Source organism: Panthera onca, chromosome B4, assembly GCF_046562875.1.
Source record: "Panthera onca isolate mPanOnc1 chromosome B4, mPanOnc1 haplotype 2, whole genome shotgun sequence".
Classification (NCBI taxonomy): domain Eukaryota; kingdom Metazoa; phylum Chordata; class Mammalia; order Carnivora; family Felidae; genus Panthera; species Panthera onca.
In genome coordinates, this window is record NC_138345.1 from 124,314,235 (window position 1) to 124,337,772 (window position 23,538).

Consider the following 23,538-nt stretch of genomic DNA (forward strand, 5'->3'; position numbering starts at 1 on the left):
AGCAGGGGAAGGGCTTGTATCTGAACCTCAGTTTCCAAAGAGGTGTGTGCATATATGTATTTACATGTGTGTCACATATGTCGGCATCAGAACATGAAGATTTGATTTGAGCATTTACAATCTAGCTCTAAGCTATTCCACTGGAATAACACACAATGTCAGATGCATACAAAGATCTACTCTTGGGGGCGCCTGGGTGGTTCAGTCAGTTAAGTGTCTGACTTCAGCTGAGGACATGATCTCACGGTTCGTGAGTTCAAGCCGTGCACTGGGCTCTCTGCTATCAGCTCAGAGCCTGCCTCAGATCCTCTGTCTCCCTCTCTGCCCCTCTCCTGCTCACACTCTCTCTTTCTCTGCCCCTCCTCCACTTGTTCTGTCTCCCTCTGTCTCTCAAAATAAATCAACTTAAAAAAATCTACTCTGGCAGATATCTGATTCTTGGGGAGAAACCCATAAAAATGAAAGCTGTAAAAGATATATAAGAAAAGCCAATCAACGCTGTAAGATTATAAAAAACGTTTTCCGATTGTCATCAGAGGTCAATGCCTCACCACTTATAATTCTATTTTTAATAACAAGAGCACCAGCTAACACTCAAACAGCATCTGCTATGTTACAAGCTTCATATAATTCACTCATTTAATCTTCAAATTGAGTTTTGTTGTAGATACTCCTATTCCTCCCATGTTATAGAAGAGGTAACCAAGATTCAGAGAAATAAATATCAATCTTTCCTCCAGTTTTTCAACCTTCACCTGTAAGAATTTAAGTAGAGCTTAAAAAAAGACATGTAGGATTTCTCTGAGTACAGACTGAAATCTAGTATTTTTTTAAGTTCAGAAAAATTACTTCTATCCTTCACTGACCCAGGTGAAATGATGCGTGATAGTATGTTGGCACAGAGCCATAAACATAAATGTAAAATCAATCCATGAGGCTAAGAGGTAGAGTTGCAAATAGAAACATGCTCTAAAAATGCCATGTTTATCAATAGACCAAAGAACAATCTCTGAATATTTCCCACCGGATTGAAGAATGCATCTTTTTCACAATACTTACACAGAGATAAATGACCGTATCATTTACAGTGATAAAGGTAGCCCGTGGTAAAAAAGCATTTGAAATAACTTTTGTCCCTACTGAGCAGTAGAAAAATATTACTCCCCAGGTAGAGCTTTTTCTTCTAAACTCTGAAAGCACTTTATAGGTAGCTATCCCCAGCATTTGTATATCATATTACAATATAATTATTTGTTCATGTAGCAGTCTTCCCTCCAGACTTCTAGTCCTGGAGGATAGGGTGTGAATTTATTCATCCTGGGATTTAAAACCCATCTCTGTATCTAGTAGAATAAAGGTTTATTGGGTGAATAAATGAATGAATGATTCAAGAGGTGACTTTTGATAAACTCTCAGGCACTACACAGCATTATAGAAAAGTTTAAAATATCAATTAAGTCATAAGGGTGTTTGTGATTTTAAAAATAGATTCCAGCCTCCCATGCCTCACATTTAAGGCCTTTCTACATGAGCCTTAATCTACTTTCTTAACCTTATCTCATCTACTCTCTTCCTAGTTATATCCTGGGCATAAATTACTTTGTCTCTCTTTTTTTAGTGTTTATTTATTTTTGAGAGACAGAGATAGAGAGTGAGCAGGGGAGGTACAGAGAGAGAAGGAGACAGAATTCCAAGCAGGCTGTGGGCTGCCAGCACAGAGCCCGATGTGGGACTCGAACTCATGAACAACAAGATCATGACCTAAGCTGGAACCAAGAGTTGGACACTTAACCAACTGAGCCACCCAGGCGCCCCAAGAATTACTTTCTCTTTCTGACATGAGCTCTGTGCTTTCTCATCTCTACACTTTAACTCAGTAATCTCCAAAAGTTTTAGATTATTTAGCCCTAGTATAAAATACCCCAGCATACTTATTTAATACTGTGCTGATATATTATGTTTGTAATAAAACAATTATAAAAACACATGAAAATAGACATTTTAAGCAAATACGGAAAGATATATAAATAGAAGTTTTAATTTTTTCATCCTGGACACAGCAGATTGTTTTAGATGTACTTCACTTTGAAAGTCACTGATTTATATGAAAAGAACAAATCTCATAGAGGTTTTTTGAGAATTAAGTGAATCAGTACATGTAATACACTTAGAACAATACTGGTCATGAAGGCCCAATGTAAATGTTATCTCTTCAAAGAATTATTTGAATGCACTTCTTATGAGGTTAGGATTTCTCACTGTAGAAGGCACTAACCCTACAGAGTTTGGCAAAGAGCTGAGCCTAAGAAGCCAAAATAAAGTAGAAACATTGGAAAGATTGGGTTTATGGAAAATGATGCAAAGGAAAAAAGGTAATTATTAACCTCAAGAAAAATAAAGTACACAAAAAGCAAATATAATCATACTACACTATCTGGCTCTATAGTACATATTTCCATAGGCCTAATCAGACAAACACGGACGGCAAATTTAACAAAAAGAACTGTGATACAACTATACGGAAAAGACGGAGTGTTAACACAGCCCCTGAAATCCACAGTTTTTATTAGCGAAAGTCGAAAGTTCAGGCATGTTACTTTAAAACTTGCAGATATCTATCAGAAGAAACAGCTAAAATATTTCAGTGATTATCTCTGAGGAATGTGATTGGAAAGGTAGAACACTTTAGTACTATTTAATTTTTAAATTTTGTGCATGTATTATATCGATCACAGATCTTGAAAATGAAGTCAATTTTCTTAAATTTTAAAATAACCTCCCACAGAAAGATGGCAAGTTGAATACATATGTTCAACTCTACCCTCTCCAGATACCTCAGTGACACAACAGAGAAAAGATGCAGAAAGGCACAGAGATATTCCAGAAAGAAGAGAGAAAAAGATAAAGAAATAGAGAATAAGAAAAGATCAGAAATTTAATGCAAGCGTTGTAGGAATCAAATCATAAGACGCCAGGAAAAGAGAATGGAGAAAATGATGAAAAAAAAAAATCAAGTAAATAATTCATAACTTTTTCCTAGAACTGAAGAACATGAAGTATTAGACTGAAAGGGTCAAATAACATCCAACAAAACGGACAAAGGACTTCCAAACCAGGGCACATCAACGTGAAATTGAAAAGCATTAGGAAAAAAGAGAAGATCTTGCAAGCTTCTAGGGAGATGAAAAGAAGTTATGTATAATGAGATCAGCAGTGAGAAAAGCACCTGTTGTTCTTCTCATGGTAACAGAAGTTAAAAGGCACTGAAGCAAAGCCTTCCAAATTCTAAAAGAAATAATTTTATAGTCACTCAACCTATTCATGTAAAAGCATTTTACAAATTGCAAAGGTTCTTAGGCACTCTCAGGCATCTATCAGAAGACGTGTTCATACAACATTAGAGAATCTAAAAAAAAGGGAAAGCCGTGGAATTCAGGAAACAGGAAATCCGAAGGTTCTATTTATCAAGTCATATTAAAAGTGATCATGAGCTTACCGGTTTTAGGAAGATGAAATCCATATGAAGGCTTTCAGTTGCTTTTTGGAATGTTAACATATTTCATGTGCTTTTAGATTTGCATAGCTATGCTTTTACAGCATTCTGAACATAAAAGAGATTATAAGAGGTTTCAACTCTTACCTGTAGCACAGCAGCAAATAAGTACACTACTATGAAGATGACAGTTAAGGACGTGTGACCACTTTTCATCAAATGAATAGTGTAGAGGAAAATTAAATGTCCGGGAATCACTAAAAGCAGTAAAACTTGAGCAGACTTATTATTCACTCCTGTAATAGAAAATATAAGAGTTAAAACAAAGTCATATTTTGGTTAATAACAGGTCAGTTATTAACATTTAAGGACTACTTTCTACTTACTATACTGAATAGCACTGCATAAAATTCTGTTGCTGGGGCACCTGGTTGGCTCAGCCAGTTAAGTGCCCAGCTCTCGATTTTGGCTCAGGTCATGATCTCATAGTGGGTCATGAGATCAAGCCCCACGTCAGCATCTCCTTACCCTCCCAACACTCCCTCCCCCACTGGGCATGCAGCCTCTTTGAGATTCTCTTTCTCCCTGTCCCACTGCCCCTTCCCTGCCTATAAGCACCCATGCACATGCAGGCATGCTCTTTCTCAAAATATAACAAATAAATCTACTCCTGAAATCATTGTTTCACTATATGCTAACTAATTTGGATGTAAATTTTAAATAAAAAAAATAATAAAAAATATATATATATAAAATAAAAAATTCTGTTGCTAGCAAAACATTTCAACTTTTCACAATTCACTTAATTCTTTGAAATTCTTACTGTATGTTATAGGCTAATTAAATGACAGGAAATTGATAAAAGCTTGCTATGAAGAACACTGGCCAGACTTTAATGTCTATCATACTAATAGAGGGAAGACAAAAGAAAACACATAAAGTTCCTAAAGCATAGGAATGTTCTGGTTTTTTGGTTTTTTTTTAAACGTTTATTCATTTTGAGAGAGAGTGAGCCAGCAAGCAGGGGAGGTGCAGAAAGAGGGAGAGAGGGACAGAGGGAGAGACGGAGAGAGAGACAGAGAGAGAGAGAGAGAGAGACAGAGACAGAGACAGAGAGAGAGAGAGAGAGAGACAGAGAGAGAGAGAGAGAGAGAGAGAAAGACTCCCAAGCAGGCTCTGCACTTAAACCACAGAGCGCGAAGCAGGGCTCAAACCCACAACTGTGAGATCATGATCTGGGCCGAAAGCAAGAGTCAGGTGCTTCACTGACGACAGCCACTCAGGGGCCCCAGGAATGTTTTAATTTTACTTTTCCTTTAGAGTTCTTTCACTGATATTTTACTGAGCATTTCTCATCCCCGTTCAAAAGTCAAGAATAACCTTTATTTTGATCAAAAAAGAAGTGACAGGAATTGTGAGATTTAATATAGTGGTCTTAGTTTTTTGGTACTCACTGCCCGGGTGACATAAACAGGGCACTGTTCCTTGTGACAGAAGTTATCCCTCTCCTTCTCTTTGGGATCAAATGCTTACATTTAGAAAGGCCAAAAGGATTAATACAGTAAAGACAGTACATCCGTCTCTCTAGATCACCTAGATCTAGATAAGGTTCCTCTTTCTTTACTCATGAACAAGGTATCCCAGAGAAAAGAATGAAAGACAAAAAGTATACAAAGTTCCTCAGCAGCTGCAGACTTGATACAAATAACTTTTTGTTCACTGAGATTTAATTTTTTTTTTTTAATGTTTATTTTTGAGACAGAGAGAGAGCATGAACGAGGGAGGGTCAGAGAGAGAGGGAGACACAGAATCTGAAGCAGGTTCCAGGCTCTGAGCTATCAGCACAGAGCCCGACGCGGGGCTCGAACTCATGGACTGTGAGATCATGACCTGAGCTGAAGTCGGTCGCTTAACCGACTGAGCCACCCAGGCGCCCCTGTTTACTGAGATTTAATGAACACAATCTATTCTACTTACAATCTAGTCAGGTCTCAGAAAAAAAAAAAAAAAAGTCATGAAAAACTCTGACAAAATAGGTATTCAGCAACTGTTGCCTGCCTATGTGCTCAGAGCAGAATTATTCCTGATATAAGATGCAAAACTCCAAAGCACATACCTGGACCAAAAAAAGTTCGAAATGGGTAGTAACAACCTTTGGGTTCCTCAGGCAATTCTCCAGGAATGCTATGTAAATGGAGGTAGGTAGAAATCCTGCTAGCCTGAATGGCCACCAAATTACCACCAATACCTGAAACATAAGGAAAAACAAAGCAGTTATCTTTCTATTTTAAGCAACTTGCATAAATTCAACCAAAGGCAGGCCTTCTTTGTGTTATGTGCTGGGCAATAAAACAAGCAAAAAGAATTTCTTCTGAAATGTTGATTTATTTAATGTTGAAGTAGATATTCCAAAGGCGTAAAGTCATTATTAGGAAAGACTCTTGCATTACTTTTTCAAATCTGACTCACCGACTGAAAGCAGACCAGACTAAATAATTGTTTTAAATTACTATCACGGCCAAGGTATAAAGCTAGGCAGCAAGATATTTAATGCTTACCTCCTTAATGAAAGGAAAAATAAGCTTGATTTTTTTTTTTTTTTTTTTTTTTTCCAAATAGACAAGGCTTGGTACTTTTCTGCTCAGGTTCATAAAGAAATTGGTAGAAGAGACTGAAAAAAATACTCCAGAAAGTAATCTTGTAACCTAGATTATTCTCTCAAATACTTTACAGACATGCTCTACAGGAAACATTAAAGGGATTTCTCTTGGCAAAAGGAACATAAATCCAGATGGAAATCTGGAACTACACAAAGGAAAGAAGGATGCTAGAAATGTAAAATATATCAGAAAATAGAAAAGATATTTTCTCATTTTTAATCTCTTCAAAAAAACATCTGACCATTTAAAGCAAAAATAATAACAATGTATATACAAGGTTTATAACAAAGTAGAATGTATGACAAAAAGAACACGTAAGAAAGAAGAGTGAAAATCCAAGTATACTGATGCAAAGTTCTTATCCTTTATGTAAATGGACTAAATTATTATTTGACAGTGCTCTGTGATAAAGATATACATTATAATACCTAGAGCAGTAGTTTGCAAAATATGGTCTGGGGTCTGAAGGAAGGTTAATTCTAGAAATTCTAACCCCTTGCTAGCACAAGTCCCAGAGGGAAAGATTCACAGTACACATTAGCATGATAAAGATCTTTAAGAAATCCTGTAGTGAAGAAATCTATTTGACCTAATGCTTCCCAAACTGAATGGACAACAAAAACTCACTTTTCAAGTTATACTTATTAATATCTTATAGAACTAGTATTCTTGTGATATATATACACACACACATACACACATACTCTAAAGTTTATTCATTTATTTTGAGAGAGAGAGAAAGCACGAGTCAGGGAGGTGCAGAGGGAGAGAGAGAGAATCCGAAGCAGGCTCAACATGGTCAGCATGGAGCCCAATGCAGAGCTCGAACCCACGAACTGTGAGATCATGACCTGAGCTGAAGTCGGACGCTTAACCGACCGAGCCACTCAGGCGCCCCTGAAATATATTTTACAAAATGCTACTAAATGCTGGGAGATGTGTTAAAAGATGTCCTAAGCAAAATATCAACACTGATATGCCTTACTTTAAACAAAGTGTGTATTCTTGTATCTAATAAAACAGATAAATTAGCAATTATTTTGAGGGGGAAAAAATCACAGGCTTTGGAATCAAGGAGATCTGGGTCTAAATGCTGAGTTACCACTTACTAGATATAAGATGCTGGACAAATTACTTTCTTATTGGGAGGATTAAATGATAGGAACGTGCGTAAAAGACCTGCAAGTTACCCGGTACACAGTAGGTACTCACTAGTTAGTAAATGATGATGGTCATGATACATAGGGGTCCTTCAAATAGCACATCCTCTAACACATTTAAAATGAAATTCAATTCTCAAAAGTTCCACTTTTTTGAGGACCATGGAATTAATCTTCTCTATCAATGTCTTTAAAGAGTGGAATTTAACATAAAGTGAGCTCCTTGTGATACGCAGCTAAGAGATTTACTTACTGGGATACAAAAAAAAAAAAAAAAAAAAGATTGTGTTGCCATGTAATATGATGGCTTCCAAGAAGAGCACTTCAATGAAGCTCTAAAATTATTTCTTTTGTAAAGTGAAATAACAGAAATACTGATTAAAGTGAAATAACAGAAGTATTGATTAACACCTTACTCATGACGGTATTGTTGTAATTTACATTTTTCACTGAAATGTTGGACAATACAGCTCTAATGGCATTAGTGGGTAAAACTTATGCTAGTCACCTCATCAACTAATATTCACTGAATAGGATTGGAACAGGTGGAAGAAAAGCAGTAATCATTCCAAGCAGTGGAAATTAGATCTTTGTGGGGCCCCCAAATAGGAATCCAGTTAGAAAGATAAAGGAAAAAGTTGTACGCAGCCAAGAGCATATAGAGGGCCTTGAAAAGCGAAGCAGAAGAATTCAAACTTGATTTGACAGGTAGGAGGAAACCACTGATACGTTCATCATCTTAAGTCTGATGTAATAAAAACAATGTTTAAGGATGACTAGTCTGTTAGTGACATTTAATTGGCACTGAATAGGGAGTGGGTCAGGAAAGCTACTTTGTTACTTCAATGATGGCTGAAGTGAGATACTAGCAGACTACAATGCTGAGACTGTTGTCGTATAAGTAAGTGAAGAAGTGAATTACGTTAATGGGCGAATAGACAAGGTTTGGTCATGTCTATTCAAAGAGGATGAAGGGCCAGGTTGATGGTGCCATGATTTTAAGGGTGGATGATGGGGAGGAGTGTGGCACTAGGAAAATTGGGAAGGGGATCTACAGGGGAAATTTCTTTCTTTTTTGTTTTTTAATGTTTATTCATTTTTGAGAGACAGAGAGAGACAGAGCATGAGTGGGGAAGGGACAGAGAGCGGGAGACACAGAATCTGAAACAGGCTCCAGGCTCTGAGCTGTCAGCACAGAGCCCGACTTGGGGCTCGAACTCACAAGCTGTGAGATCATGACCTGAGCTGAAGTCAGACGCTCAACCAACTGAGCCACCCAGGCACCCCAAGGGGAAATTTCTTTACAGACATTTTATAACTACACAGAAATGTAAATGTTCAGTTGAAATTTTAGATATGAAGTTAGATTTTGGAGAACTTGCCTTCATAGAACATATTTTCTTACACATAAATATAAAAAGCAGTTTATATTAAATGTGTAGCATATCCTATGACAGGTTTTCTCTCAGGTAAAATTACTTTTTAAGTTATATTGGTGTAGGTTATACTAAAATCCAATTTAATGAGCCAGCCCAAAAGTCAGTATAACTGGATTAAAATTATTTTATTAAATGGAATACATACAAGAAACCCTGTGAACCTAAGTATTACAGTTCCCACTTTATAGGTAAGAAAAAAAAAAAAAAAAAACATAAGGCAGATTTTAAAGGGATCCGCAGAGGAGTGATAGATGTTAATGGACTGCATTGACTTAAGCAATGCTTACACCTAGCTAACTCTAATTTATCCATAAAAATTGACAGAAGCAGCAACAAAACAGGACAGAGCACATAACCCAAAGCCAGTGATAATCCAGAACTGAAATGTCATATGTTGCTACATTAACCTCAAAAATCAGGTATGCCTGATTCTCAAGCTAAGATCAAGTGGTAAGAGTAAAAAAACAGCTTTTTTCAAAAATGTGTTGTGCATACTGAGAACAGGGAACATCATTTCTACCACAGATACCACCCTGGGCTTGGAGAGAGAATGGAAGGGAAGGGAAGATACACCTCTTAAAATCTGAACCCTAAGATTCCCACTAGTGCCTAAGAGTATATAATGATTTGTTGCCATCGTGAAACAGTGTATCTCATTCTTACCATTAATAACCGGTGTGTAAACAACAATCCCCACCAAGTTTGGATCAGATACAGTTGTGTCCAGAATAAGGCCCCCAATGCTGGAAGAAAATCACACAGTTTAGGGAAGAGAAAAGAAAACACATTAATTTAAAGCTGCTCTTTACATACAAACACCTCTACTTTTAAAAGTAAACATTTCAGACATTTAAAAAACAATAAAAAGGAAAAATATTCCAAGTAAAAATCAATGTCAACAGTGAAATGTTGAAAATAAAACATGGCATGAGCAGTAGCCCTCTGTTTCCGTTCTCATTCTGATCTCCAAGATGTGTTCCTTGTAAAAAGGAAAAGAACATAGGGGCACCTGGGTGGCTCAGTCGGGTAAGCGCCCGACTTCGGCTCAGGTCTAACCTCACTGTTGGTGAGTTCGAGCCCTGCATCTGGCTCCGTGCTGATAGAGCCTGGAGCCCTCTTCAGATTGTGTCTCCCCCGTTCTCTCTGTGACCCTCTCCTGCTCACACACTGTCTCTGTCTCTCTCTCAAAAATAAATAAAAACATGAAAAAATAAAAAAAAAACATAAATAAAAAGGAAAAGAATATGCTTTAAGTGCTTTAAAATGTCTGGAAGGATATATAAGAAATTATTAACAGTGTCCATCTCTGGGTGGAGGGGCAGACAAAAGACTGATGATTATTTAATATCCTTCTGTATTTGTTAATTTTTTAAAACCATGTGTATTTATTGCTCTTATAATTTAAAAAATAGGGTTTTTTGTTTTGTTTTTTTAAGTAAGCTCTAAACCAAACACAGGGCTTTCACTCATGACTCTGACCCCACCATCAAGAGTTACATGCTCTAGGGGCACCTGGTGGCTCAGTCGGTTAGGCATCCGACTTTGGGTCAGGTCATGATCTGGCAGTTCGTGGGTTTGAGCCCTGCATCAGGCTCTGTGTTGATAGCTCAGAGCCTGGAGCCTGTTTCCGATTCTATATCTCCCTCTCACTCTGTTCCTCCCCTGCTTGTGCTCTGTCTCTCTCTATCAAAAATAAATAAACATTAAAAAAAATAGATTAAAAAAAATAAAATAAAATAAAATTAAAAAAAAAATAGATTAAAAAAAAAAAAGAGTTGCATGCTCTACCAACTGAGCCAGTCAGGCGCCCCTAAAATCTAGTTTTTAAAAGAATATTTCTTCATTTATGAAATTAACAAAGCATTAAATGGATCATTTTTATGGTGTTAAAACTATATATATATATATATACATATAAATAATCTTATCACTGGTAAATTGAAATAATGAGCTGTAGCATAGAAAGGGCTGATTTTCAGAATGGAGGTCTGGAAAAATAACATATAGCTACATAGAAGCAGGCCTTCAACTTCAATGTCTCAATGGAGCTCTGAGGGTTTTTTTAAGTTTCAAGACCATTACTAATTGGTTAACTTCAGTTTCTTGGTCTAAGCCCTATAAAACATTAACAGTCCCAATATTCCATGGGGTCGTACTGCCTAAATTTTCTAGGAAAATTTAATCTACATTACACAAAAATAAACTACATGTTATCAGAGAATGGAATTGATTGTCAAAATATCAGATCAAAATATTCTTACCACTACTTGACAGCTAACATTAGGAATTTATTAAATCTTTATTAATTTTTTAGTAAAATAAATGAATTGTGGCTTAATATGCCTAAATTACTAGAATTTCCCATTAAAAGTTACACCATAGGGGCACCTGGGTGGCTCAGTTGGTTAAGCGTCTGACTCTTGTTTTCAGCTCAGGTCACGATCTCACGGTTTCGTGGGTTTGGGCCCCACATCAACACGTTGGGCTCTTTGCTGGAAGCACTGAGCCTGCTTGGGATTCTCTTTCCCTCTCTCTCTGCCCCTCCCCCACTTGTGCTATCTCTGTCTCTCTCAAAATAAATAAATAAACTAAAAAATTTTTTTAAAAATTAAAGTTACACTGTAAAGTCCAAAAATAGTCATCCTTAGCAGTATTTTCATATTTTAAGCTCTAATTTAAAATATATATATATATTTCATAGAACTAATTATGTATTAAAGAATAAATCTCTGTGCCAAAACACATAGGTTCATGCTGTGACTGTAACATGAATATTTGCTAAAACACATTTAAAATGTTTTTATGGGGGCGCCTGGGTGGCTCAGTCGCTTAAGCGGCCGACTTCGGCTCAGGTCATGATCTCGTGGTCCGTGGGTTCGAGCCCCGCGTCGGGCTCTGTGCTGACAGCTCGGAGCCCGGAGCCTGTTTCAGATTCTGTGTCTCCCTTTCTCTCTGACCCTCCCCTGTTCATGCTCTGTCTCTCCCTATCTCAAAAATAAATAAAACGTTAAAAAAAATTTTTTTAAATAAAAAATAAAAAATAAAATAAAATAAAATGTTTTTATGACCCAGATAACAAAATATAGAAAAATTAGAAAATACAAACAAGAAGAAAATAAAAATCAGCTATCATGACATCATTCAGAGTTATACTGTTAGTATGTTGGTAGCTAGACTCCCAGACATTTTTAAACACTTAGATTTTTAAAAATGAAAACCCACATTGCAAAAGTAGTTCTCTCTTCACTTTTATCAAATTTTGATTTTATCCAATAAACACATGTACATTATTTAAAAAGTGAGAGTGCCGCAAAGCCTATTACATAGCCCCTGGCCCCTGCCCCCAGAATCTGTTCTGCACCAGTAAATTTTTTTTCAAGTTCTGTAGCTGTTTCCTCTGGCATTTAATTCCGTATTTCCAGATAGTATGTTTATACTGTGATTTCTTGATTTTAATTTTAGACACTTACCTAATGACCTCCACTATGACGGATGAGGATTTAGTCTCACTTGCCCTTCTCTCTCCAACTAAGACCATTCATAAACCCCTTCCTCCCGGTATCCTGCCAACTTGGTTCTGTAGTTCTGGGTGGAGTATTTAGGGTTTACTTTATTGTGACAATGGAATCATTATTCACAGCAGGACCACCAAGTGTCATTGGATTTCCCCACTGTTACTTGTTGCTCTGTCCCATATTTTTCCTAATTTTTAAGGTACTTACTACTAATTCAGCCTCAAATTTCTAACAAAGTTAATGAAGTGCCTCTGAATAAGTCAAAGTCACCTGGCAACCAATCAATTCTGCTTTTTTTTTCTTAGAGACATTCCTCCTTGAGCCCACTGTCCTCCTGCCAACCTGGACGGTTGCCTCTAGGCCTGATACACAGCTGTCAAACTGAACTTCAATCTCCCACACTGGGTCTTTGAAAAAAGTCCCAACATTTCATAGGACCCTATTGCCTGAATCTTCCAGGAAAAAAGCAATCTACATCAGAGAAAAATGAACCACATGGTCTCATGGAATGGGTTTCCTCATGCCCATGTCATCTTCCTTGATTTATTTCCTCATTTTGATAGACTGTATCTTCTACCAGCTTTCATATGAAAGGGTACATAGGAAGCAAAGTTTTTGAGATCCTACATGACTGAAAATTGTTGGATGCCACTCTTCCATTTGGCTGATACTGCAACCATACTTTGTGTTCAAAATAATCTCCCTTCAGAATTTTCTGGAAGGAATCACTTCCAGTGTTGCTACTGGACATCATTCAGATTCCCAATGCTTTATATGTAACTTGTCTTTTCTCTCCAGGAGATTTTGAGATTTATAGTAAATTTATGATTTGGGGCCCTCCTTGTATTCACTGTGCTTGGTACTCAGTGGGCCATTTCAATCTGGAGGCCCGTGGTCTTCAGTCCTGGGGAATTTTCTTGCACTATTTCTTCAAGAATCTCTTCTTATTGTTTACCTCCAGTTGCCCGCCTCTTTGTTTTCTGTTCTATTTTCCAGAACACTTCTTCAGCTCTGTCTTCTAACTTTTCTACTCAGTTTTTTGTTTGCTTATTTGTTTCTGCTCTTTATATATATTCTTCGTTCCCAAGAGCTCTTCCTGCTTTTCCAAATCCTCCTTATTAGAACATTCTGTTCTTACATTATGGATGCCATAGATTCTCCTATTGCTTAAGGGCACTGATGAGAGTTTTTGAGGTCTTTCAACTATCCCTGCACTTTCTTTGAGTGCCATTTTTCTGGTCTCTGTCTTTCATGTTAGAAGCCTTAATCAAATGTCTGGTGATCCTTTTACTGTCTGCTCCTCTGTAAAGGGCACTGCAGAGCACACTTGTCAGCAGGTGAGCCTCGTGAAGAATGGTCAGGTAGCTCTTTCACTCAAGGACCCACAAGGGTCAGTAACCACCGAGTGTTTCTCTGGCTCTCTGGTGCTGATGAGTTACCCCAGGAGGGAATTATTCTAATTTTTTTGCCTGGGGGTATAGGCTTGACTACCAGCATTCCATGAGCAAAGAAAAAGAAGTGGGATAGGGTTTTCACTGCTGGGCATCTAGATTTTCACTTAATCCTACTTTCCATACAGTGCTTAATCCACACCCTCACTTGTGCAGGTGTTGCTTAATCCACAGCTTCTCTGATTTAGTCTCTCCAGAGTTAATTCTTGTCTTTTGCCAAGGTGGGAGGGGGCAGTCACTTGGGTGGTCAAGCTGGAGAAGGGCTTTGAGGGTCTAATTGTTTCTCACATAAATTTTCAACCAATCTTCTCCATTTCAGCTTTGAGAAGTACTTAGTGCCTCCAATTTCTCCACGTTTCTGGGTTTCTGAGGCTTAGATCAGCTCGCTTCCTATGGGTGTCCCCTCACCCTGCTGGAGGTTAGGCTTTAGCCTTTTCCATTCTGGCGGTTCAGCTAAAAGTCATCCATCTGATTCCTATTTTACTAATTTTGTTGAATCTCTCACCTGCTGTCCTCTCTGCTCCCCTTCTGCTTTTGTGGTTTTACAGCTTTTCTGTCCTATTACTGTCATTTTAGTAGTTTCAGGAAGGAAGACAGTAAATGCGTGTCAATATACCATGCTTAACAGGAAATTCATACCCTTTTCTAGCTGGCTCTTTTCACCAAAGGCATTATGAACATCTTTCCATGTTAACAGAAACATTGCAGTGTTATTTTTAGCAGCGAATATTCCATTTCGTGACTATACCATAATTTATTTGATCACTACCTGGTTGCTGAGACCTCTAAGGTGGTCTCTCTCTTCTTTTGTTATTAAAAGTTCCTCTGTGATGAGGACCCGTACAACTTAATCATTTGCAAATATCCTTAATTATATCCCTATGTTCTGCCAAAGTCCTAGAAGGAGAAGTAGTCAAATGGTACGTCCATTTCTAAGGCTGTCTGATACTTATGTGAGCAACTTACTGTTAAAAATAAATAATGTCAGGCTAACACACACACACACACACACCACTAAACCTTACTCGTCAGTCTGGTAAGGATTTGATTGGAGAAAAGTTTGAAACTGGTAGCGAAATGAGGTATGTCTACTCATTCCAAGAACTCCTGTGACTAATAGCTCTATTACATGTGATAATAAAGATGTGAGTATATAAAATGCCTGAACCAAGAAATGATGTTTTAATGTATACACAGATGCAGGCATATAGAACACACAGATAGATACACACACACACACACACACACACACACACACATTTTAATACTAACCTACTTATAACCATAGCTGTTATGACAGGCTCCCAGCCTGAGTGGAGAACTGTCCTTGTGGCTGGATGTTTCGCAGCTATTATAATCCAGATAGGAGTTAGAGCCAAGAAAAAGACACCAACTAATGGAGAAATGTAGTAATACCTCTCTAAAATTAAAAAAGAGACAACATTTCAATCTCTCTTCTAACCATGGAGCAAATGTAGATATTAAAAGTAGAAGTTTCCCAGAAGATAGGACGTTATCCAACATATTCACGTGCTATATTTTCTATAAACTTCAAACAAATTTAAAACAGTAGATAAGGTAAAAATATTAAATAATGTAACCAAAAACTAATACATTAATTCAACAAACATTTATGGAATTAGCTATCTGTGCTAGATGAGAATTGCAATAATAATGATAATAATAATAATAAACAGTAAGAACAAGAGTAAAAAAGCTAACATTTATTTGGCTTCTATTATTTACCAAGTACTGTGCTAAACACTTTCAACTCAACACATCAACTCATGTGACAGTCCTCACAAATATGAGGTAGACACTGTCATTTCTATTTTATGAAGAAAACTGAAGCTTTGGACCTTAAGAACATGGCTAAGAGACAGCAAGAGTTGGGGGGAAATGGAATCTGACACCAAAGTTAGTACTCTTAACTCTCGAGTCAAATGGGATATTGTTTTTACCCACAAAGATCTTATAGTGCAAGCATTCCAAGGAGTATTGGCCAATCAATTGATAACAGATATCCCCATATTGAATAGTGTTCCAAGCTCCAAAATAAAATAGAAAAACTAAGTTTAATAAAGTTAAACACATTTTTTCACTGCTGCACTTCTCAGAACCCTTAATATTCTAAGACAGAATATAGTACACCATGTTAACCACAGGTTGGCCAGACCACCTAGTTTCACATCTAAGTGTGACAACTTACTTTGGACAAGAAATTTAATTTCTATAAACTTCAAATTCCTTATCTATAAAATGGCAATAATAATAGTATCTATTTCATGAGGTTATTGTGAGTCTTAAGAGAATTAGTACACGTAAGTACAATAGTGCCCAGGCACCTAGCTAATATTTATTGAACACTTACTATTGTCATAATTATCATTGCCATTATCATTAACATCTTGCTATTTGGAACACACTGAGATACCAGATTGCCAGGACTTTGTTACAACCCCTTTGTGGTAAACTGTTTTACTTGATCACAACTATTCACTGTCTCTCCATTCTTGTTATATTTTCCTATAAAGTGAATATCCTTCTCTGTCTCATTGACTTTGAGCTTAGCTATTTGTCTTGCTTTGTGGACATGCTATATATCACCTCTGAACAAAATTTTAAGCGCTTTCAGAAATGAAAGAGGTAGATTGATAGATAGATATGGGTAAATATGAACTGTTTTCAGACACTAGACACTAGACAACAGGCATTGCAAAACTGTGATCCCTGAGAGAAGGGAAAGAAATGAGATAAGCCCTATAACAGCCTCAGCTCTTTGACTTAAGGCACATTCCAAATCACAGCTCAGGAAGGGAAAACTCAAGCAGAGTGATGATAGGGCAGCAGGAATTTATAGGACAAAATACTAGAGAAGAGGAAGCTCTCAGAGAAAGAACTTGTGAACTGAATACTAAGTTAAGCATGCATAGGGTGAACTCGACAAGGCCAGGCCAAGAATAATTGGGGAGTCGTAAACTGAAAAATTCCCAGAGTTTACAAAGGGCTGGAAGTCATTCAAGAGCTAATCTTGTAGAGAAGAGAGGCCTCTTTGAATACTGAGAAGATTTAGTAAAGACCTGAGAAGGGTCACATCTTAGTAGTAGGGCCAGCCCTAGCATAAAGTCTACTCAAGATTCACTCCAATAAAGCTTGAAACCATGCCTTGTAAGGCTCAAGCTAATCCACAATTAACTGCCTACAAGAATAAAATTAAACACTCTGTAAAGAAAACCAAAACAATTGAGCACTTAATGGTATTACATCACAATGTGTAGCACCCAACCAAAAATTATTTTTAAGTGTTTGAATAATATTTAGTCACATTTACAAACTTAAATACTCTGAGATACTCTGTTGTACTTAGACATTTCTCATGTCTCTCAAAAGTTTCCAAGTACTTATGACAATCTTTATAAATCTAGCAAATTAAATGTACAAATACAGAAAGTCTTTAAGTTTTCATAAATTTTGTATAATGCATAAAAATTTGGGAACATTTATATTTAAAATCACAAGAATAAGTCAATTACTTAATTACAAATTTAAGACAGAATTAGAAGACTGATGTGTTTCTCTAATGGGTTAAGTTACAAGTATATTAAAAAATCCATGTTTTGCCTCTTCAGCATAAAACTGTTAACACCATGAGTCTGATTCTCAAATATTTTTATAGTCAATTCTAAATATCCCCAGGAATACAAGTTGCCTACCCCTTCTTAAAACAGTGACACCCCAAAACATTTTTGGTAATATCATTTTAGCTGACCAAGGTTTTACTATTATCGGAGATTTCAGCCAGGACGTTCCTGGATTCTTCTCAATGATTCTAATACTTATTGTGTATAGTAGAGGCCTCACCTTATACCTTAAAGACAGCCTTGAACTCACGGTCCTTGTAGCTTATAGTCCTAGATTTTAGTTATATGTTACTAAATTTTTCTGGCATCTCACAAAATTCTTCGATCCTTATCCAGACTCTTATCTTTAATTGAACTTTGTATTTCCTCATCTTAAAATATTTAAAGATCTTCTTGCCTATGACTAAAGATGTTTGAACTAGATAGAAACTCAATTTTTTTTCTCCTAGCAGATAGGAACAAACAATTACTATAAATATTAAACTAATATCCAACCAAATTTTCTCATGGCTTTATCTAGATCACATCTTCAAAATAATTATGCTAACAAAATCCATTAAATATTTTCTCCCATTTACAGGAATATGACGAATGCTACACAGTGTCATCTTCTCCATGAATTTTTATAAAAGGTTGAAAAAAAAAAAACCTTTACTGAAAGGATTCCCAGTTCTCCTTGTTAAAACATTAACAATGTTAATGTTAAACATTAATGTTATGTTAAATACCATCCCAATTAGGAGGCATTCTAACCTCTTAAAACAACTAAGGTTGCCAACAATCTCTTTACAGGATCAAGCAGAAAACTAAAGGCAAAATCCACTAAACACAAATGAAAAGAAGTATTCTGCTAGGTCAGATCATCTTCGTACTTCATTTTTAGGTCAAAAAAGGAGCACTATGCTCAGCTTTTAAGTTCTTCTCAACATTAAATCTTTGGAAGGACATCTGCCTTCCAAAAGAAAGAGGCACCTACCAACTCAACCCCAGGGTCATTGCTTGAACTTTCAAAGTGGGCGGAAACTTCTCAGTAAATAAACTAAAAATAATGAGTGGACAGTTCCTCAGAAAGTTAAACAGTTATCATATGACCCAGCAATTCCACTGCTAGGTAACTACCAAAAGAACTGAAGACATATGTTCACACAAAAACTTGTACAAGAATGTTCACTTTTCATAATAGCCAAAAAGTGGAAGGAACCCAAATGTCCATGGAATGGTAAATGGATAAACAAAATGTGGTATATTTACACATGGAATATTATTCAGTACTGATTCATGCTACAACACAAGTGAAGCATACTCGTTGAAAGAAGCTGGATATAAAAAGTCATCCATTTTGGGGAAACGCCCAGAACAGGCAAGCAAGCAAACCCATAAGTAGATAGATTACTGGTCACAGGGGCTGGGGAGTGACAGCTAACGGTTTCTTTATGAGGTGATGAAAATCTTCTGGAATAGAACATAGGTTCTATTAATAATAGGTTGTACAATCTTATGAATGTACTAAAAACCACTGAACTGCACAGTTTTAAAAGGTGAATTAATTCAGTGTGGAATATAAATTGTATCCCAATTTTCAAAAATTCTAATAATGAAAAAAAAGGAGAGGCAACTACAGTCTTCAAAAATGTCAATGTCCTGGGGTGTCTAGGTAGCTCAGTCGGTTGAGCACTTGACTCTTGATTTCAGGTTAGGTCATGATCTCAGGGTCATGGGATCAAGCCCTGCGTCACCACTGGGTGTGGATCAAGCCTGCTTGGGATTCTCTCTCCCTTTCACTCTGCTCCTCCTCAGCTTGCAAATGTATGTGCTATCTCTCAAAAAAAAAAAAAAAAAAAAAAAAAAAAAAAGTCTCTGTCCTAAAGACAAAGAAAAAATATATACATACATATATATAAAAACATATAGAGAAATAGAGACAAAGAATAAAAAACAAAGTAAATGGGGTAAAATGTTAACATTAAGTGAATCTGAGTCCGGGGTATGCAAGATTTTTAATACTATTTTAATTTTTGCAACTATTTTATAAGCTTAAAAAGTATCTCCAAGTACGAAGAAAATGTAAACATTAAAAAAGTGGGAAAGCCATGATAAAATAAAAATTATTAAAACTGATTTACTATAAATCATTACTATCTCAATTTCCTGAGAAACCTAGCATGCCCATTCCCACCAAATTATGATTATGTAGGACCTTCCTATCTTTTCCCTGGCTAACATCTAACCCAATTCTGATGGCTAAATATAAGAAAAGAGAAGTCTCTAAAACACTTCTCTTTGTGGGATATATTGGTGTTTTAAAGATGTCATAAAATTAAGGAATTATTTTCAGAAAACCATGAGTGACACAATTGGTGAGAAAAAATGGTCAATTAAAAGCCAACTGTGAACTTCTGCATTAATACCAAAATCTAAAATAATGTCTTCCTTCTATAGGAAATACATTTAAATAATCCTAGTCAAAATGATATTTTGTATTAATTTCTGGGTAGATCACAATGGGTGTTTTAGTTGGCTGAAATCCACATCCTAAACCTAGAACCTATGGATATTACCTTATAGGGCAAAAGAGGCTTTGCAGATGTGATTAAGTCAAGTGTTTTGAAATGCACAAGTTATTCTGGACTATTAGGGTGAACCCAAAATGCCAGAAGATCAGAGACAAGCAAAGGAATTTCCCCCCAAAATCTCCAGAAGTAACCAGCCCTGCGGACACCTTGATTTTGGCCCTGTGTGAGTCATGTTAGACTGCTGGCCTCCAGAACTGTGAGAAAATTGATTTCTGTTATTTTAAGCCACAGAGTTGGCGGTAATTTGTTCCAGAAGCAATAGGAAATGAACACAGGTGTTCAGATAAAGCTCTACAGAATTTGAAGCCCAATAAATGTCTGTGTGCATTAGTATTGACCCTGTGATATAAGTTGACCAGGGAAAAGTAGGGATGAACACAGCTCAAGTGGTTCAAATTGCTGTAACACTGAACTACCAACCATAACAGCCACCTTTTGGACTCATGGCTTTCACCTTTTATTAGACTGTTGGTGGCATTTTGCAACTACTGTTACGTAACTTCATTAATAACATCCATTATTCTTACCCTAAATTTTTTTGAAATATGTAACTGCTCTGAGTGACATTTTTATATGGCACCTGTTTCTGCGTGAGCAACAAAGCAATGGGCTCTGTAAGTTGCTGATTTTTTAAATGCCCTCTGTTATAACTATCAGAATTTTCTCACTAACTTGACCTTCCAGTAATCATTCTAAACCAAGACGGTGCTGAAAATACCTGAAGAAGAGTGACAGGCAAGACAGATTTAGATTCTACTCATATCACCACTCATAGCAAGGCCATGATATTCTAGAACGTCTTGTAAATAACTAGCTGGCATCCCTGTTAGCTTCCAGACTGAAGCAACCTGAGGTTGACTGTTATTGTCCTTATGGCTCCAACTAAGCCATCTTTTAAAAGTTAACCTCAGAGAATGAGAAATCAGTCAACATTGTGCTCAAATCTTGTCTAAAGAAGAAAAGTTGACAGTTTCTCAAATCAGTAAAATCACGTACATACAAGAATTAGATAGCCATGCAGTTATAAACAACTGATAAACATTTTTAAAATCCTCTTAAAAGTATGCAAACAAGAAAGAGAGGGCAACAATCACTGTGTATAGACGTTTCGGTTACTGGCCTAACATTATTCTTTTAATAGCTTTCAAAAGTTACTATTATTCAAACATTACTGTGTGAATGAATAAATACCTTTATATTTTCTCAGCAAGTCATACCAAAGCATATCATAGTCCAGAGCTTAGATTACTTTCTAAACTAACTTTCTATTTTCTCTTCCATTTCGAGATCTTTCCTAGCCATTTTCTGCCATTTAAATTTTTTCCTTAGGGATATTAATCCCCCTGATACTTTCTGCTAAGGCAAGATATTCTTCCAATATTTCCTTAATACCATATGCACAAAAAGCTATAATGATCCATAAAATGCAAAGAATGTTAGAAATATCAGTGTAATGCTACAGGAATCCAGAGGAGGAAAAGATCAGTTAACATTAGGGACACGTATGAATTTAGCATTGAAAAATGAAAACTGACTGGCCTTAACGGAGGGAAAGGGAATGATGTAAGAAAGAAAAGAGAAAAATCATGGACAGTGTATGAGAATTGGTACTGGCTGAGTCTGGCAGGAGTAACAATCACAGGAAAGTTTCTGCTGACTCCCAGAGGCCTAAACACCAGGCTAACATAAAATTTCAACTTTGTTAAATGAGCAGCAAAAACTTAGGTGACTACACAAAATAAAGTCAATAGGAACAAACAAAGCTCTGGGCTCATTTTGTCCTTTTAGGGGAGAACTGAAGCAGTAAAAAGAGGGAAAATCCCGTCTTTACTTCGAACATCAAAAATCAGCAAATTTTATCAGGACCAAAGGAAAAGTAACACATTGAATTAATGTAGAGTGAGCTTCAGTACATGCATCAAAACAAAGAAGACAAGAGGGGAGCTGTTCAAAGTCATTTCTAAGTATCCAAAATTAGAGGTGGGGAACTAACTCAGGCTTTTTTCACATCCCAGTCAGTTCTTTGGGACCTATGGAACCCATGGCCTCTATTCGTAACAGAAGCCCAGGGCTGCCATGAAATCCTCTTATCTCTAAAGACTGCTAAGTGTTTCCAATGTAGCTCAAGAATTAAACTTTGTTTCCAAGAATCAGGTATCTCAGCAGGATGAATGGGGCCTCAGAATTTAAACGAGACTGTTCCTAATCTTTATATCCTGAATACCACAAATACTATAATGATCTTATGATGCCCCCTAGTGCTCACAATGTAGACATGTTATAATCCAACACTGACCCCAGAAAAACCCTTCACTGTTAAATCAACTATGGAATCAATCAGCAGCCCATCAAAAAAAAAAAAAAATTATATATATTTATATATATATATTTATATATTATATATATATATTTATATATATATAATATATATATAAAAATAATTATATATATATTATTTATATATAAAAATAATTATATATATTATATATATATATATAATATATATATAGCACTTCAGGGAAATAAGTGACAGGTAAAATGTAAAGAACCTATTTTGATTAATTCATCTTGAATTACTTTCAGCTAACTTTCACAAGACAAGTAAAGGCCCAGAAAAGCCTAAGCAATGTTTAACAATAAAATTACTTCTCAAAATAGAAATCATTCTATTTTCCTTTTTTTTATTCATCTAAACTACTAATGTATCACATACAACCCTCAAAATAGTGAAAGCTTTAGATAGTAACACATGATTAAGTCTTTTGTAAGAAGTTCATCACTCGAGTGATTTAAAAAAACACACACACACTTTAAGTCAGTACACATTACTTTCCCCAAAAGTTGATTTATCTTCTGCAATATCATAATGTTAAGTCTGTATCACTGTAACAATTGTAATATTTGTTATGACATTCTTCAATAGCATTCTCTTGCTTATTTTCTTACTACTGGGACTTCGATTGAGGAGATACCAGCAGCTGGGAAATGTGTTACAACTGACTTCATGTTAATTTAGGTTTCCAAGTCTGAAAATAACGTACCTTTCTTTTTGTGTATATAAGGGAACCCATCCAAGAACCACTACCAACCTTCCAGCCCCATCCCCACCCCACCCTCAAGGGTCTTGGCAAGACCTATGGAATAATACTAAGAAACCCTTTACCCCCTTGTGCTTCCCCTTTCCTTTCTCTTACCACCTCCTCCTCACAGTGGGAGAGACTGGTCTAATTGGTAAGACTAGGGAAAGGGGCACTAGCCATGCCTAATTCATCTCCTTTTTCTTTTGGGATCCAGCCTATTGATGACCGCCTCCTTCCCCAATGCAGTTAATCTGTTCCTTCGGGGAGGTGAGGCCTCCAAGTCGTCCAGCTACCTGCCTGTGAATGGGTGAAGGAGTCTAATAGAGAAGGTAGGTGAAGAACATTAAGTCACGTTCTCTAAAACTAGCCAAAGCTAGTGTTTCAATCCTTGACTTCAGTATGAATTTCTAAACTGTATAATAGAGAAAAATATGACCAGTTATCACTCCAACAATATGAACTAAAGAAGATTATCCTTTTAATAACATTACTCATTTTCTGTACTTTATTTGACTGGGAGAAAGAA

The 23,538-nt window shown here is 36.4% G+C and overlaps 1 protein-coding gene across 4 annotated transcripts in view; it reads right to left on the reverse strand.

Moving 5' to 3' along the window:
* The window catches only part of SLC41A2 (solute carrier family 41 member 2), a 119,593-nt gene that overhangs the window by 35,977 nt on the left and 60,078 nt on the right, over nucleotides 1-23,538 (reverse strand). For all 4 annotated transcript variants that reach the window (XM_078449534.2, XM_078449531.2, XM_078449532.2 and 1 more), the window contains 4 exons: nucleotides 14,991-15,138; nucleotides 9,416-9,495; nucleotides 5,610-5,741; nucleotides 3,641-3,789 (listed from right to left, as the gene is read on the reverse strand). In XM_078449534.2, coding sequence (XP_078305660.1) covers nucleotides 3,641-3,789; nucleotides 5,610-5,741; nucleotides 9,416-9,495; nucleotides 14,991-15,138 — 509 coding nt within the window. The remainder of the gene's footprint in view (nucleotides 1-3,640; nucleotides 3,790-5,609; nucleotides 5,742-9,415; nucleotides 9,496-14,990; nucleotides 15,139-23,538) is intronic.